The 18,234-nt window shown below is 33.7% G+C and overlaps 3 protein-coding genes across 15 annotated transcripts; 2 read left to right on the top strand and 1 right to left on the bottom strand.

Annotated features, from left to right (window-relative positions):
- The first annotated feature begins 1,949 nt into the window (after positions 1–1,949).
- On the top strand, positions 1,950–5,345 carry LOC102623277 (putative receptor-like protein kinase At3g47110). Its single transcript, XM_006464511.4, has 2 exons — positions 1,950–4,745; positions 4,848–5,345. Exons 1-2 carry the CDS (start codon positions 2,066–2,068, stop codon positions 5,225–5,227), a joined length of 3,060 nt encoding a protein of 1,019 aa, XP_006464574.1. The 5' UTR covers positions 1,950–2,065; the 3' UTR covers positions 5,228–5,345.
- Positions 5,346–8,155: 2,810 nt separating this feature from the next.
- LOC102623575 (serine/threonine-protein kinase ATG1t-like) lies at positions 8,156–11,756 on the top strand. 13 transcript variants are annotated; one of them, XR_008056435.1, is made up of 8 exons: positions 8,156–8,489; positions 9,455–9,593; positions 9,687–9,745; positions 10,360–10,424; positions 10,623–10,719; positions 10,805–10,868; positions 10,965–11,076; positions 11,191–11,242. XR_008056435.1 is itself a non-coding variant. In XM_025096834.1 (8 exons), exons 1-8 carry the CDS (start codon positions 8,238–8,240, stop codon positions 11,277–11,279), a joined length of 807 nt encoding a protein of 268 aa, XP_024952602.1. In that variant the 5' UTR covers positions 8,156–8,237; the 3' UTR covers positions 11,280–11,756. The 13 variants fall into 13 exon arrangements, 11 of the variants coding, with proteins under 11 accessions (XP_024952602.1, XP_006464581.1, XP_006464579.1 ...); XR_008056436.1 differs by having other exon boundaries at positions 11,159–11,242; XM_025096834.1 differs by having other exon boundaries at positions 9,521–9,572; positions 10,805–10,885; positions 11,191–11,756.
- A 3,074-nt stretch (positions 11,757–14,830) lies between these two features.
- On the bottom strand, positions 14,831–17,575 carry LOC102625558 (G-type lectin S-receptor-like serine/threonine-protein kinase RLK1). Its single transcript, XM_006464522.4, has one exon. It carries the CDS (start codon positions 17,358–17,360, stop codon positions 14,970–14,972), a length of 2,391 nt encoding a protein of 796 aa, XP_006464585.1. The 5' UTR covers positions 17,361–17,575; the 3' UTR covers positions 14,831–14,969.
- Positions 17,576–18,234: the final 659 nt, after the last annotated feature.

Here is an 18,234-nt window from a genome sequence, read left to right as displayed (position 1 = left end):
TAATAATTTACTAAACTTACAAATATCATTTTTATGATATTTTATTAAATAAAATATGACTATTGTTATTTTTTAAAAATTTTAAATATAGATAGATCTCATCTCTATTTTTACTTATTACTTCTAAAAGTTGTAAGGTTGAATTTTGAAATTGCAAGAATTTTAATTTTTTCATTAATTTAATTTAAGCTTAATAGATTAATTCATTTTAATTGATTAGATCGGTAAAAAATAATAATTTTTTAGTTGATTAAAATATACATTTATTGAATTTTATACATATTCTATAAATTAATAAATTTTATACACAATAATCCCAATATCATTAATTTATTGAGATTTTACTGATTTGTTTCTTTTAAAATATGTGAACTGTTTTAGGATAGCGCGGCCATAATTACTGGATCGTCAATGTTCAACCATTTGGCTTTCGAGTAGAACTTTCCAAGGAAAAAAAAAAAAAATTGATTGGACTTTATTGCATATCCAAAAGACTCCACCGACAACACCATTCAATCATTCAGCTGCCTTTACTGACTGCGTCTTTGGTTTACATCACCATTACAGGACAGCATGAAGAAAAAACGTTGCATCCACATTGTTTTCTTATTACTTATTTAATTGGATCAGGATTTTGTCACGTCTGAGTAGAATTCACGAGATTAGTGATGATTAATAAATAACAATTAACAGAAGAATCGTCTCCATCCTTAAGATTTTAGCAAACGTCTATATCTTTAAAATTGGAAAGATCTTATTAGAAAGACTCTAAAATTTTTAATAAAGATTAAAAAATTTTCTTTTAATTATAATATTCTTTAATTTTTTTAACTCAAAAAATTATCTCTAAAATTATAAAAATAAAAATATTTTATTAAAATAAATTTAATAATATATATTAAAATAATTTTATTATTTATTATTTTAATATAATATTCTTTAATTTTTTTAACTCAAAAAATTATCTCTAAAATTATAAAAATAAAAAATATTTTATTAAAATAAATTTAATAATATATATTAAAATAAATTTATTATTTATTATTTTAATATTTTACATACTTTATTATGTTCAAGTAAATTCATAATAAATAAAAACATAATATTAAAATAAATATATTAAAATTTAAATTCTTTTAAATATTATGTAAAATAGTAATTTTAATATTATTAATACATGAGATATTTATTAGTTATAAAATCTATTTAACCCAAAGATTTATTTGAAATCCTTCAAATAACTAAAAATAAATTATTAGAACAAACATAAAAATTACATATTTCAAATTAATAAACATAATATTATTAAAACTATTTTAATAGTTTTTAATGTCCAAAGACTATTTTAATAGTTTTTAATGTCCAAAGACTATTTTAATAGTTTTTAATGTCCAAAAACTATTTTAATAGTTTTTAATGTCCAAAGACTCCAACAACCATGCATTCAACTACTCAGCTGCGTTTTATTGACTGACACTCGGTTTAATTCAGGATACGAAGAAAATCTGCTCTAAAAGCCCTTCACTTGAAGTTTTTTTTTTTTTTTTTTTTTTTTTGAAGTTGCATCCATCATGTACACATTTTGAGCACAGCCTAATAAAAACCCTCAAAGTTTGAACACGATAAATTCCTTTTCCATGAGCTGCTTGCCACTTTCTTATAGCATAAGGAAAATTCTCGTTTGTCCGAATGGGTGCCCGAATAGGCAAAACCAAAACGATGTCGTTCTGAGTTTGCGGTGTTTGGCCGCCCATTCGAGCAGTCGCATGATTCGTGGCTTAATACTCCTAACTGTTAGCAGCCTTATTATTTGTTGTTCCTTAATTAATTAGCTGTACCACTGCTAAATTGACAGGCAATATGAATAGGAGTGTCAACTCGTGTTCTCGTGTTAAATTTAAATAAATGAATTGACATGATGTTGAGGTGGTCCACACCAAACAATGAAGAAAATTTTGTATTTTGTGTGATTTAAAAACCCATCACATGAAGTTGAAACAATCGTCCACACATTCTGAGCACAACATTGAGCAGCCGTATCTTGTTCCCCGCTTCACGCTCAAACATGCTAAATTCCAATTCCATGAGCTGCCTTGCCACTTTAGTATGGTGCTTTAGCTTGTTTTCATTGCTTAATTCTGATAGTTGTTTCGCCCTTTCAAACGAGACAGATCGTCTTGCTTTGCTTGCCATAAAGTCACAGCTTCAGGATCCACTTGGTGTTACAAGTTCATGGAACAATTCTATCAACTTGTGCCAATGGACAGGCGTGACTTGTGGTCATCGACACCAAAGAGTAACTGAGTTAGATTTGAGAAACCAAAGCATAGGGGGTTTCTTATCGCCTTATGTTGGGAATCTCAGCTTCCTTAGAGTCATCAACCTGGCTAACAACGATTTCTATGGTGAAATTCCCAATGAAGCTGGTCGTCTGTTCAGGCTTGAAACTCTATTGCTGACAAATAATTCTTTTTCTGGTAAAATACCCACCAATTTGTCCCGTTGCTCTAACCTCATCAATTTCCGTGTCCGCCGAAACCACCTTGTGGGAGAAGTTCCAGTAGATATTGGTTACAGCTGGTTGAAGCTTGAGGTATTATCCTTTGCAGACAATCAGTTAACAGGCCAGTTCCCACCTTCCATTGGGAATCTCTCAGCTCTTCAAGTAATTAATATTGGAGTGAATGGATTGAGTGGGAGATTTCCTGACTGTCTAGGTCAATTAAGAGATTTATACTACTTCAGCATAGAGGAAAATAACTTCTTTGGTACGTTTCCTGTTTCAATTTTTAACATCTCTTCCCTTCAGACGATTTCTTTAGCGTTTAATAGATTCGAAGGAAGTCTTCCAGTTGACATAGGTTTTAATCTTCCGAATCTGGCATATCTAAATGTAGGACAAAACAATCTTACAGGTACTCTCCCACATTCACTGTCCAATGTTTCAAACCTTAAGGGGCTTGAACTGTTTGATAATTCTTTCAGTGGGAATGTGAGAATTGATTTTGGCAGTCTCCTGAATCTAAATTGGCTCAATTTGAAAGACAATAATTTAGGTGGTGGAACAATCAGTGATCTTGATTTTGTAACCCTTCTCACAAACTGCAGCAAATTGGAAGCGCTTGAAATTGGTTCCAATAGATTTGGAGGAGTGCTACCACATTCGATAGTCAACCTCTCAACAACTGTGACCAGTATTGACATGCAACACAACCAAATATCTGGCAGCATACCTTTTGAAATGAAAAATCTTATCAAATTGAATGCCCTTTATCTGCATTATAACCAACTAAATGGCATTATTCCTCATACCATTGGTGAACTCAGAAACCTACAAGCTATGAGCTTGTCTGCAAACAACATGACTGGGACCATCCCTGACTCTCTTGGCAACTTGACATTATTGACTGGTCTTTGGCTAAGAATCAACAACTTGAAAGGCGGTATACCCTCATCCCTTGGGAATTGTCAAAATTTGATGGAATTATCTATTTCCCAAAATAGAATCACTGGTGCCTTGCCAAAACAAATCCTCGGCATAAAGACCCTTTCAACTCTCCTAGATCTGTCTGATAACCTTCTTGGTGGTCCTATTCCCGTAGAAGTTGGAAACTTGAAGAATCTAGGTGCCTTGTATGTATCTAGAAATCAATTTTCCGGTGAAATTCCTACTACTCTAAGTTCTTGTACAAGCTTAGAATATCTTGATATGCATGAAAATTCTTTCAGCGGTAGCATTCCTTTTGCTTTGAATTCTTTGAAAAGCATTAAAGCGATAGATCTCTCATGCAATAATTTGTCAGGTCAGATTCCAAAATATTTCGAGAATTTATTGTTCTTGGAACTCTTAAACTTGTCTTATAATCACTTTGAGGGTGAAGTACCAACAAAAGGAGTTTTCAGTAGTAAAATTAATATTTCTCTACTTGGGAATGAGAAGCTTTGTGGGGGTTTAAATGAACTGCACTTGCCACCTTGCCATTCTACTAGACCAAGAAAATCAACAGTCACTCTTCTCAAGGTTCTGCTTCCTGTGATTGGGTCAGTTCTCATCTTATTAACATGCCGTACTGTTGTTGAAAATCGAAGAAGGAAACTTGCACATAAATCCTCAAGCACGTTGCGGGTGGAACAACGATTTCCGATGGTTTCCTATGCGGAGCTAAGTAAGGCAACAAATGAATTTTCATCATCAAACATAATTGGTCAGGGAAGCTTTGGCTCCGTGTACAAGGGGAATCTTGGTGAAAATGCAATGCCAGTAGCAGTGAAGGTAATGAATCTTAAGCAAAAGGGTGCAACCAAGAGTTTTGTTGCTGAATGTGAAGCATTAAGAAATATTCGCCATCGAAATCTCATCAAAATCATCACTGTTTGCTCAAGCATTGATTTTAAAGGGATTGAGTTCAAGGCTCTTGTTTACGAATACTTGCCATGTGGAAGTTTGGAGGATTGGCTGCACCAGAGCAATGATCAACTTGAAGCAGGCAACTTAAATCTCATTCAAAGACTGAACGTAGTCATTGATGTGGCTTCTGTAATTGAATATCTTCACCATCACTGCCAACCGCCAATTGTTCATGGTGATATAAAGCCAAGCAATATTCTACTTGATTATGACTTGATCGCCCATGTAGGTGACTTCGGGCTTGCAAGATTTCTTTCTGATCGCTCACCTTGTACAATTCTTGAAACTTCATCAAGTTCAATTGGGATAAAAGGAACTGTCGGTTATATAGCCCCAGGTATTTATATTCATATTTGACACTTTGTACTTTTAAATAATGTTAATGTTTGATTGTTAGTATCTAACACAAAGAATCCGAAATGTCTTTTTCCTTTTCAAGAGTATGGCATGGGCGGGGATGTGTCCATGACAGGAGATGTGTACAGCTTTGGAATCTTATTGCTAGAGATGTTTACAAGAAGACGGCCAACCGATAACATGTTTAATGACGGTTTGACTCTCCATGAATTTGCCAAGATGTCTCTACCAGAAAAATTAATGGAAATTGTTGATCCTTCTTTGTTGTTGGACTTGAAACCAAGGGCGAGCAACTCTAGTAATCCTGGAAATTATGGAGCCAAAATCGAGGAGTGCTTGGCTACTATAGTGAAAATTGGAGTTCTGTGCTCAATGGAATCTCCATCCGAGCGAATGCAAATAATAGATGTCGTGGCAAAATTAGGTGCTGCTAAGGAGGTTTTTATAGGTAGGAGGGCGTGATTTGTATAAATTTCCAGTCAAAGTTATTAATCTTTAGTCTCATGGAATAATATTAAATTATATCGGAGTGTAAAATCTTATATTCCCGCTGAATGCATGTTACGATCGATCTGTGCAATGCTTTTACTTTCGATTTCTATTTTTTAAAACATGATAATCTACTGCTTTAATATACACTTTAAAAATTACTCTAAATACTTATATTTTATTAAAGGGTGGGGTTATTTGAATTAAGTAATAACTCTCTACACCCATTTACTCTATACACTCCATTAACAAAAGTATGAAATAAGAATTTTCATCTTTAAACTTTCTGTAATTCAAAATTAACCCTAATTAAAAACCTCAATATTTTATTTCTATACCTCCAAAATTTTGTCCATATTCATCAAAATCTAATTTCATCTTTTTTGTTTTAGTATCTTCTTTTCCATTCTTATGATTCCCCTTTTTATTTATTTTTTTCCTACGATTCCTTTCTATAAACAGTAATCATTAAAAAGAAATCACCTCCGGTATAAACAATCATATAGGTTATATATATATATATGTATTTCCAAAAAATGACAACATCATCTTGATTTATTTGGTGGGCCTTTTTGTTTTAACAGTATTCATGAAATCTGATTTTTTTTTTTTTTTTTGTCTTTGGATAGTTTATGAATATGATTTTTATAATTTCTTTACTAGAATATTTGTTGATTTCTTTTTTTTTTCCACTAGAACAATGAGAAAGGTTGAACTCTATGATCAAGTAAATTGTATTACTATAGGTAATTTTCGTCAGTCTCCATAATTCCATTTACATTGCTATTCTTATAAGGCTGCAATTGCAATGAATGATAAACAGACTATTTAAATTTACAAGATAACATGGATGTGGAGAAGACAAAGAAACGGAAGAAGAAGAAGCAGAAGAAGAAGGGTGTTAAAAAGGCTTATCTTTGTCTTAAATAATAATTTTCTGTATGGTTCTTTTTGTTATATTAAATTTTACAAAAAAAGGTACAAAAAGTATTTTTATGGTTTAAATAGCCCCATCCTTTATTAAAATAATTTATTACAGAAATACTCATCATGTGAATTACTATTAAGAACAATTTATTATAAGTCATGTATATTATAATTATTTTGAATACTTATGATATAGTGCACTCATTATTCAATCTGTAATTCTTTTGCTTTAAATATTAAAATTTTATTTCCAGCATCTTGAACAAAACTTACTTGGACAATGAGCAAATCAATATTTTAAAATATTTTGACTACAAGATTTATGAGACCCTTTTGATTTTCAAAATAAGAAAAATGACATCTACACCCCTAAGATTTAGGAAGATGGCCATTAAGACCCTAAGTTTTTAGTAAGAGATACAAAGACCCTTCTTTTTACCATCATACCATTTGACTTTATAAATTCCAAAAAAATTGACTTGAAAATTTTATAATAAACAGAAATATGGTATTGAAATAAATATAATAATACATACATTTTAATATTTAAAAAATATTTTTATATTTCACAATCTATTAGACATATTTTATTATAATTAAAGTAAATTTTAATAACAAATAGAAACATAATACTATAGTAAATAAATTAAAATTAAAATTATTTTAAATATTATGTAAATAATAAATTTCGTATTTATAATAGGGATATATTTTGCTAATTGTAAAATCAATTTAACCCAGAAAATTATTTAAAATCTTTATAATAAATACAAATATATTATTAAAATAATATAATATTTTAATATTATTTTAAATGTTAAAAATAATTTAATATTATTAGTCTACTAGATAGACTATATTATTTATATTAAATTTGTATTAGTTACAAAACTTTAAAGTTAATTTTTTAATTACTAAATTTAAAGGGTATTATTGTCAAAAGGGGGTTTTGGTATTTTTCAATAAAAAATTGAGGGTCTTTATGATCATTTTTTTAAATCTTGAGATTTAAGTGTCCATTTCTCTTCAAAACATTAAATTGAAATAAACTATTGTGAAGATGGTCAAATTTTTTATTTTGATTTGAAAAAAAAAATGGAAAATAGGGAGGAAGCTGAAACTGAGCCCATATAAACTGCTGCATCCAGTAGCAGCATCATCTAGCTTCTTTTTTTTTCCCCCCCGTTAAATCGCCATTTCTTTTCAGTTGTTATTGGGGGCAAACAAAATTCATTCTTCTTGATGTTAAAAAATTTGGGAGTGCAAAAATCATTATTAAGCATATTCTATAGTAAACAAAAATAAATAACTAAAAATTATGTTTAAAAAATTTCTTTACAACTTCAATTGAATCTGTTTGTTGCAAGTATATGCTAAATTTTTAATTTTTAAATCTTTTTCTGGCTTTGCTTGATAGTTTTTTTTTTTGGTTGTTTTGAGTGAATTAATTTAAGTGGTTTAAATTAGAATATTTTTAATATTTTAATGAGTGTACAAAATAAAATTTAAATTCTCAAATTTAATAAATAAGTGCACAAAATAGCATAATATTGAAAGAAATTTTTAAAGTGTAAAAGTTATATCATTTTTCTTATCACTATTAGCATCAATTAGTTAATGATAAGAAAAAGACCGGTGCTGTTATAGCACCTGATATTTTTAGTGATTGACTACAGTTGACCAATATGATGAGTACATTTCTACCATTTTTTCAAAAAGTAAATAAAAATGAATGATTTTTTAAAATACCCCTAATTGATGCTCTAATTTGAATTCGGGACAAGAAAAGGGTTTTGGCGCGCCTTGATGACATACAATCTAATAGAGACTCATTAGTGATTACGAACATTAATCGGGGTTGTAGTGAAATTTACCCTAACTAATTATTTAAAATTAATATTTTCGTAAATTTTCATCGCATGACACGTGTCACGCACTATTTATAACCTCGCGCAAAGGGAAAGCATTAGAACACGGTAGCAACTCGGCCTTACCCTGATGAGTTTCCATTATTTTATCTTTTGTGACAGGACTCTTATGAGTTTCCAGAGCAGAAATGGAACAAAACAAACTCTCAAAAAACAAAACAGTGGGAGACTATGCATTAAAATCAAAAATTGGAGAGAGTTCAAATTCACTCTCAACAGTGTGGAAAGCGGAGCACTTGTCATCAGGTGATGTGGTGGCCGTGAAGCAAGTTTATGTTGAAAAACTCAACAAGCACCTCAAGAGCTGCTTGGATTGTGAGCTCAATTTCCTCTCCTCTGTCAATCACCCCAACATAATTCGCCTTTTTGACGCTTTCCAGGTGAGCCCTTTAAATGGAAATTTCAGATTCTTAATTGCCTTTCTTGCGTTTGTTGAATTTGAGTTTCTTTGATTTGGGTAATGTAATTTATTTATATTTAGTTCATTGGTTTTGATTTTTAGCCTGTTTGTGGGATATCCATTTAATTATCTTTGATAAAGGATCGTCCCGTATGATTTTGCTTGATTTGTTGTAAGAGCATAACTGTCTGCTTAATTTTTTTAATTTCATTTTTGGATAAGCTGTTGGATACTTGTCAAGTGTTTGCTGAATTGCATTTGTTAACTGATTGTTCAAATCAGCTTGGAGGTCTGAAAATGTATTTTTAGATTTTTCTTTAATTATTTTGGAGATAATAGTTGTTAATTTAGTGTAGATTTATCTTGGAATGCAGATTCATTAATTCATTAGCCTGTTGGTTAAGTTGATTTTATCAATTGGATATTCCATAAATGACCATTATTTTTTATCATGACATGGAGATGCAAATTGCTTATTAGAGAAAAGGATGGTCTTAATGTTCAAACTATGCTATTTTTTGTGGTTCTTTTATTTTCTTTTCTGACTATTTTTAGCTAACTTATTTTATACCTTGAATTGGAAAATGCAAATGGTTGATTTTAGCTAATCAATTTTATTATTTATACCTTGAATTGGGGATGCAAATAGTTTATGTAAGATAAGATGTGTTGGAATTAAGCATACTTTTTGGATTTCTATTTTCCTGTCCCTCATACACATTTTTGTTATTAAATGGTCTGGCGGCATGCCCGTTGCATGCAAATTACAATTTAAAATAAGTGATTTCTTGATTGTCCAAATCTGTTCGTACTTAGGCATATTTGTCTTAGAGCTACACCATTCCCTTAATAAAGAAAGCCGTATAGGCTGTTGCAAATGATATATAAATCATTTATGTAACGATAGTACTATGACAAATTGAAGTTGGCTGCCTCTGCTGTCAGGCTGAAAATTGTATATTCCTTGTGGTTGAGTTTTGTGCTGGGGGTAATCTTTCATCTTACATTCGGCTGCATGGAAGGGTTCCAGAGCAGACTGCCAGAAAGTTTCTTCAGCAGCTCGGTAGCTCATTACCAGCCTTTGGTCAATAGTTGTGCATTTTTGTTGCTCCAATCACTTCCCTGTATCAAGTAAGATATAAAAGAATGTGACTGAATCCTTGATTCCTTGTTGCAGGAGCAGGTTTGGAAATTCTAAATTCTCACCACATTATCCATAGAGATTTGAAACCAGAGGTATGAAGAGTTATGTGTTGTGGTTTATTGTCTTGAATTTCTAACTTATTTGGAAAATTTTGTTTCTCTAAATGATTCTATGAACATGGAAGATGCCGCTTACCATTAGTTGTTTGCGCAGTGTGGCCCTGTTCTTGTTTGCTCTTGCAGTTTTTCTGTGAACATGTTGTATGTCATCCCCTGCACCTTCTACTTCTTTCTTTGTGCTGCTACCTGGTTCTCTCTGTTCCATGAGAAATATACCATGAATAACTAAATGAGAGTCTTGGTTGGTGCTAATCATAGAGGATGGAGTTCCCTAGAGGATTGTGGTTGCTTTATATGGTTTGCTCTTTAGTGTGTTTGTCAAGAAAGTGATGAAATCGAGAAAATGAACAATCTTGCACAAGCTTAAAGTTTGATGAGCTACTATTTTGTGCTCCTATTTTGGGAAGTTCAAAGGAACTTTGAACGTCGTCAGTGATTGTATAGTTGTCACTAAACTGCCAAATTTTCAGTGTTTCTACACATGAATTTTCTTTATTTTAATTTTATATGTTTTCATTTTAAAACATTGTATGTTTTCGAGATTGTAAGTTTTTAAATTGACTTTGCTGTTGCTTTTGGTGGAACAGAACATTTTACTATCTGGCCTAGATGACGATGTGATGCTCAAGATAGCAGATTTTGGTCTTTCATGGTAAACTTTTAGTAGAAGGATACAAATATATTGTGCGAGGATAGTTCTTATTTTTGACAATGTCCTGGAAGTGTGTTTGAATGTTGACTTTTTCTGTTCTTTTGTTTCTATTGTAGTTTTAAAATGTAAACATTATGCAGAAGTTTCATTCTTGAAAAGTCTGGAGCTTAAAATTGACTGTTTGCTTCATATTTTAAGCAGCACCCTGTATCCAGGCAATTACGCTGAGAAAGTTTGTGGATCCCCATTATACATGGCTCCTGAAGTTCTCCAATTTCAAAGATATGATGAGAAGGTGAATTTCTTTGTTTCCTAGATATTGATTCTGTGCTATTAAAATGCATCGGAATTTACTGAAAGTTTTAAAACTTTCTTTGTAGGTTGATATGTGGAGCGTTGGGGCAATTCTTTTTGAGCTTCTTAATGGCTACCCACCTTTCTCTGGTAGGAATAATGTCCAGGTAGCGTATTTTTGCATAGATTAATATTCCTAACAGTGAGCTAGCTTGAATCTTAGCTAATAAGTTTTTTTTTTTTCAGTTGGTGAGGAACATCAATTCATGTAAGCATCTTCCATTTTCTCAGCTTATCGTCCCTGCTTTGCATCCAGATTGTGTTGATATGTGCTTAAAGCTACTTTCTGCAAATACAGGTATCATCTACTCCATATTTGAGCTTCATATATTAACATTCACCAGATAATTATACTTTTATTTACTCCTGGTTTATTGCAGTCATCCCTTACAGTCTTCTCAATTCATTGCAGTGGATCGTTTGTCCTTCAACGAATTCTATCACCATAGATTCCTGAGAAGGAATAGTGCAATACTAAGAGCACCTTTTCATATCCCATAACTCTGAGTCTCTGACTTCCCTTGTGTATTGAATTGGGCATCCTTAATTACGTCTCCTTTGACACCTCCTTCAGCATATCAGTTGCTTCTCAGAATGCTAATATTTCTACATTGCAGACATTGTTGACCTCATTTACATTGACGTCAATCGAGGTTGTCTTCATTGTATCTTTTGGGGAACATTCATAAATACTTGTTTACCAGTCTAGTACATTAAGAAAGAACTTTTCGCTTAGGTTTTATTCATCATCACCAAGGTTTAGCCATCTAGGAGTCCCTCTTGCATCTTACATGTCAACCCAAGTTATTTATAATGTTTTGAATTTGTCCAAAAGTGATGGTTGCCTAAAAACTGGTTCGAGATTTTGCCTCTGTAAATTAAATGGTGGTTAGGTGTTTGCTCTTGTCAGAATGTATTCATAACTCTGTAAAAGTGATATGTACTCAGTTGCTCTATATATTTTCTGGTTGGTGACTACATCTTTGTATATAATTAATTTCATTAAAATTTAAAACAGCCAGTCATGGCAAAAGTAAATTTATTCATGCAAAGTTTTGCTGGACGGGTGTGCAAAGCGTGATATATATATTTTAACATGCTGCAATAGAGCCACATAGTCATACAGTACTCGGAATGAGCTTGCCACCAATGGTTAATGTCGGTGTAGCTTTTAATGATACAGGTACGTCATCTCGATTTGCAGTCCAAACAGTTGTATTTCCTGGAGGACTGGCTAACCAAATTCCTACTGAAAAGCCAGAGCCTTATTTGTAGAACCCAAATTCAAATCAGCCTGAAGATGAGTGCCATGAGCTGGGTTGCCTGGAAGGTGACAGTGAAGAGCCTACCCTTATTGATTTTGGTTGGCGGTGGTGATGTTGTTGAGCAGTAATAATTTGCAAAATGGTGAAGAGTCATACTAGCAAAACAAATGCAGAAGCCATGAGAGGAGACAAGGACTATTCACGAAATCAACTTTCCTTGTTTTTCACCATTAACAATAGCTAATACTACTGCTATTTTCCACTACAAAGAAAATTAGTATGTTGACTGACATGCTGTATGGAAACATCACAGAGATTGTACATCTTCATTTGCAGGGCAGTAAAAGTTTAAGAAAATTATTTTCAACAGCATACAGAAAGCCTGCGCCGCCATGGTATATCAACGGGTAAAGTTTGATTCATGACTTCATCAATGGTGTGTGTATCATTTGGTGCGCCGAACGAGACTAGAAAATATAAGTTGAATTGAAGGGCAAGTCTACGGTTACTTTGATTTAATTGTCCTATTTCACAACCCAGGTGACCTTTTTGGTATATGCATACGTAATGGTAGTATTTGGCTAATATTTGCCACTTCTCTTTTGGCTAATATCTACCACTGCTTTGCTCAAGTACTTAAGAAGACTTGGCTTGTTCTCCTTAACGCTTGACTGGTCTGGTCTCATTTGGCCAGTATGAGCTATTTAATGTAAACGAACATATACAACAGCTGGCAAATTGGAAAATTTTGTGCGTTATAAATAGCTCAAGAATGTTCATAGCATCCAAGTGAGATGGATGCGGGGATATGATTTTTACAAAATGTAGATTTAGAATCGAGACCTAAGTCAAATCTTGTATTACTAAAAAATAACTTGTTTTATCAAGCTTTCAAGGTCTTGCCCGAGTAGCAAGCTATGGCTGGCCACTTGTGCTCCAACAGGGGAGGTAAGTGCTAAACAAATTGATTTATGCTTCATTTTTAAATCAATTGTATGAATAAAGAATTAAATCTATTTCCAAAAACTGAAGGATAAAACAGTGAAACCTCCAAATCATACTGAATTTGGATATATTTTTGTGTACATATTTAAGAAGTTTAACAGTAATGCTATAAAGCATAAACCATATTCAATTACCCTAAGTTTATATTTTAAATAATGATATATTATTTTATAAGTATAAATTATATTATCAAATATGAATCATATTTTTATTACAGTTTTATGTAGTTGTTGTGAAAAAAACTTATGTGTGACAATTTTAGCATCTCAGCTTGAGGTGATAGGATCAACTAGTAAGGCCTTGCTATGTGACAGAGCAGGGGGTGTTATAATTGGAGGCCAAGTGGATCCTACAATAGGACCCACTTGCTATGCCATGTGACAAAGCTTTAGTAGTTACTAGTTAGTCCAACCACCTCAACCTGCCCTACATAGGTTCTTCTTTCCTATGTGATATTATTACGATTACTCTTATTGTTAATTATCTATTTTTAAATTACCCTTCTTACTTTTGAAAACTTTAAATTATCCTAATATTTGGTCAAAAGCTGAGGAAAAAGGGGGTGGGTTGATGGTTTTTGTTTTTTTATCTTCTTAATAAAAAATAAAAAGTAAATTGAAGTTTTTAAAAATAAGGAGATGGTTTGAAAATAATCAATTCACAAGGTAAATTATATGAAATTAACCCTATTGTTGAATGTTTAAGTGCAACTACATTATTATTCTCAAGGAAGGATATGTTTTCATGTTGCACGTACGGAGAGTTATAGTTTAAAAGCCATAGATTAATCCAATAGGTTTGACTGAAAAAAAATTATAAACTTTCACTAGTTCTCATAAATATTATTTAAAAATTATATTTATAAAGATAATAAACTTTTATTTTATTAGATTTTTTTTTTCACTATAGCGGACAATTAAAAACGGCAATACCTTGGATAAACTTTGGCTGAAACACAGTCCATGGCCTACGGGCCGAGCTGGGTCAACCTTTTGCAAGGCTGGGCACGGTATAGCCCACCAACCTTTCTCTGCCTGGCCCGGCATGGATGGTTGGGCATCTATGATTTAAAAGGGATTGAAACGTCATTCTTGGGAGTTAAAAAAAAAGAAAATTGTTCTGCTAAATTATTCATGTTATTTACCACTAACTATTTGCTGGACGAGCGGTCGTGGCTTCATTCATGTTGGCTCTTGCAATTTCTTTGGGAACCACTTGCAAAATGCCATCCCCCATAACTTTAACAGCTTCTCTATAATGCTGGTGGGGTTTCCCTCGTGCCATAAAGTAATATGCCATGACTAATTCAAATGAAATTCTTGGTGGAGATAATCTGAGAGAACAGAGTCCCCTGTTTGTTGCAGATTAATTGCTGCTAAATGGAGTGGCCTTTGCTTTATATGCTTCACTCTTTATTGTGTGCTTGCCAAGAAAGTGATAAAATCTGGCAATTGAAAAATCTTGAACAAGCTGTAAAATTTTAAGCAACTTGCATTGTCGTTACTGTCTGAATATTTCTTGCTAATCTGACCAATTTTCTCCTTGGGTTTTATTCACTGTCACTAGGCTTACAGTAATCTAGCGAGTCCCTATTGCATCTTTGATGTTAAACCAAATCATTACTAACGATGGGAATAAGTCCGAAAACAGTGGCTGTCTGCAACTTGTTGGAGATTTTGCCTCTCCGAAAATGGCATGTTGCTTAGGTGTTTATGAATTATCTCGTTGATGCCTGCATTGCATATTCTTCTGCTTTTTGTTGAAAATTTAAATAACCTATCATGACAAACATAAATTTATTCATGGAAAATTTTTATTTGACAGGTTTAGTACACCTTATATATCAAAGTTTTCATCAGATGCTGAAACAGAAATACATAAAGCATGTACGAAGCAACAATTCTCTACGAGATTTTTTCCTCTACGAGGAAGTGGGGCAAGGGGGAATTGAAATGTCAGTGATCCCTTCTAACATCAGCACCACACTCTTCATAGAAGGACGAAGAGCAGGCTCATCTTGGACACACCAGAGCCCTATCTTGATCATGTTCTCCAGAGTGTTCCTATCTACTTCTTGGCCGCGGACAAGCTTATTTAACTCTCTGTCAATGAAGCACTTATATGCCCAGTTGATAAGAACAATTTCCTCTGGTTTTGAAGGATCAATCTCCATGTTTCTTCTGCAGCAAACAATTTCCAAGAGCACTACTCCATAACTGAAAACATCCGCTTTCACTGATATTGGAGTATTCTTATACCATTCTGGCGCCATATAACCTCTTGTCCCTCTGACCAATGTGAAAGTCCTTGTTTGGTCAGGCATCAACAGCTTTGCCAGCCCGAAGTCTGAGATTTTTGCCGTCCAAAATTCATCCATCAGAATGTTCTGAGGCTTTATATCACAATGAATGATAGGCGCTTCACATTCATCATGGAGATAGAGGATTCCTTTGGCAACATCCGATGCAATTCTCACTCTTTCATCCCAACCAAGGGATCTTTCAGGGCCGCGAAATAGAATGTCTGCAAGAGAGCCATTGCTCATGTATTCATATACCAGAAGCCTCTTGGAATCCTCAGCGCAGTATCCGATCAACCGAACTAAGTTCTTGTGATGTGTTCGACCGATTACATGCATCTCTGCGCGGAATTCTCTCTCGCCTTCAGTCACCATTTTCTCCAGCTTCTTCACCGCAACAAGCTTTTCACCTTTGTACAAGGTCCCTTTATATACTGCACCGAAAGAGCCTTTGCCCAACTCTTCTTTGAATCTATTGGTTGCTTTCTTAAGCTCATTATAAGAAAATGAGCGCAGATTTGACTCATAGGCCAAGCCTAAGCTTCCATTTTCCAGCAGCCATTCGTATTTAAGTACTTGGTACTTGAAGATGAAAACACCAGAGAAGGTAAGGAAAGCACACGAACATGTTACGAGGCCTATAGTAATCACCAGAATTAGTATTATTGCCTTCTTGCTTCTGTTTCTGTCCTGTGGCATTGCTGAATTTGTATTGTTGCTGCTTGTTGTGATATTTCTTATGCCCGTCTTGAAGTAAGCTATGGACGAGGATGAATTTTTTAGGTCTCTTTTTGCCGATTTCAATGGAAGCTTTTGTTTCGTGCAATAACTTGGCTTATCATCAACCGACTCCTCATACAACGCCACATCACATTCACAGTCCTCCAAACAAGATTCTTTGCATTCTTCTTTGGTTATAGATGCCTTGAAATAATAATAATCATCCCATGTCATCTTCTCCATAGAAGTCATGTTATATTCTGCACTTATATTTATACCTTTGCATCTCTCGTCCACGAACTTCCTCTCACATCCGCTGGACGTTTGGTTGGGATCCAGAAAATCAGTTCCTGGAAGACAACGGCACATGGGTTGATCGTCATACAACGTGCAATAGCTGTTCAAACCGCAGAAGGTCTTCACCTCACACAAATCATCCGGTACATTCCAATCGACAGATGTGTTGTAAGCACCCTTGGGGACAGGATAATGAGAAAATAAACGAAGAATGCCGTTATGGCCTATTGTTAAACGTCGGATGATTGAGCTGTTGTTTGAGGGTGATTCATACAGATCCTTGATTATACCCATGCTATCGTCGAGAAGTACCAGATTGCCGGTATTACTCAGATAAAGATGGAGCTGTCGCTCTCTCTGAGAGTCACTGGCCCAGTAAGCTTCCGTATAGTCATCAATAGTGTTGATGGGATACAAAACAAGATTCCCATCGCGTTGCATATTGAGACGAAACCGTCCCGTTGAGCTGCTGGTTTCAGATATCCTAGAGAACAATTCATTCCCAGCCAATAGACTCTGGTTTCCCAGTATTGTATCAGTTGGAATTTTGAAACTTGACCAAATGATATCAGACCGATTGTTGTAGAGCACGAAGTTACCGGAATCAAGCATGGAAGCTGAAGAAGCGGGCTCCGACTTACCAGCAGCAACAACTTTATCATGACCTTCTTCTGTTCTGAGAATGAGCTTACCGTCCTTGGTTAGTGTCAATGCAGCATTTGATGACACAGGGGGATCATCTCGATATGCAGTCCAAACGATTGTAATATCTGGAAAAGTGAGCAACCAAATTCCTACTTTAAATCCAGCGTCTTGTTTGTAGAAACCAAATTGAAATGCGCCAAGTGATGAGTTCCATGAACCGGGTTGCTTGGTAGGTGACAGTGAAGAGCCTAGGCCTATTGATTTTGGTTGGGGGTGCTGTTGTTGAGCAACATTAGTAATTCCAGAAATGGTTAAGAGTAATATCAAAACAGCATATACAGAAGAAGCCATAGGAAGAAGTGAGAGTTAAATTTGATTGTTGTTTCTTCAATTCCCAAGGGTTTATCAATGAAAGAGGAGAAGATAAATTAATGAAGGCTTCGTAGTCATGATCGAACCTCCCATCAAACAGTGACTAATGCTTTGCAATTTTCTACAACGAGAAAAGATAATGCATTGACTGACCTGCTAGAAACTTTATCAAGCCCACCAAAATTGTTTTATTCAATTCCAAAAGTTAGAAGATAAATTAATGAAGACTTTGTAGTCATGATCGAACATCCCATCAAACGGTTACTAATGCTTTGCAATTTTCTACAACGAGAAAAGATAATGCATTGACTGATCTGCTATAAACTTTATCGTCATTTGAAGCCCACAAAATTTTTTTATTCAATTCCAAAAGTTTGTAGAAATCCAGTGATTGTATGTTACCTAGATTGAATATCAATGGAACTATTAATAAAAAAAAACTTAATTAATAAAAAAAAATTAACAACTGTAAATATTTATCAAATACTTTTTTTTAAAAAAATATTTCGGTTATGCATACAACTTAAAAATTTATACCTATAATGTGTGTTGTGGGACATTTACAACATTTAACAACATTATTATTACCAATAACAAAAGTGTTTTAACCGATAACAGTAAAACTGTAATTTTCGTAAATAACTGCCACATATCAAGATCCGCTCATTAGTTGATTAAAATTAACCGTGGGGTGTTAAACACTCAGGTAGACAAAGTTGGTGCCAAGTCAATCTTCTCTTCTCTCTTGTATTGCTCCATTTTATCAATGATTTAACACATTGTGATACGACCTCAAATGAATATTTGTCCGTATCACGAGGTTTCCACCTTTCGAGCAAGTGTGAGCTCCACA

This window comes from Citrus sinensis, chromosome 7 (assembly GCF_022201045.2).
Source record: "Citrus sinensis cultivar Valencia sweet orange chromosome 7, DVS_A1.0, whole genome shotgun sequence".
Taxonomy (NCBI): Eukaryota; Viridiplantae; Streptophyta; class Magnoliopsida; order Sapindales; family Rutaceae; genus Citrus; species Citrus sinensis.
The sequence above is the reverse complement of the archived record's forward strand: the minus strand, read 5'-3'. Positions and strand labels throughout refer to the sequence as shown.

Coding starts and splice junctions, on each gene's coding strand:
- LOC102623277 (XM_006464511.4), top strand. CDS start 2,066: ATGCTAAATTCCAATTCCATGAGCTGCCTTGCCACTTTAGTATGGTGC. Junction 4,746..4,847: donor TGTCGGTTATATAGCCCCAG/GTATTTATATTC, acceptor TTCCTTTTCAAG/AGTATGGCATGGGCGGGGAT.
- LOC102623575 (XM_006464512.3), top strand. CDS start 8,238: ATGGAACAAAACAAACTCTCAAAAAACAAAACAGTGGGAGACTATGCA. Junction 10,720..10,804: donor TTCAAAGATATGATGAGAAG/GTGAATTTCTTT, acceptor CTTTCTTTGTAG/GTTGATATGTGGAGCGTTGG. Junction 10,886..10,964: donor CTGGTAGGAATAATGTCCAG/GTAGCGTATTTT, acceptor TTTTTTTTTCAG/TTGGTGAGGAACATCAATTC.
- LOC102625558 (XM_006464522.4), bottom strand. CDS start 17,360: ATGGCTTCTTCTGTATATGCTGTTTTGATATTACTCTTAACCATTTCT.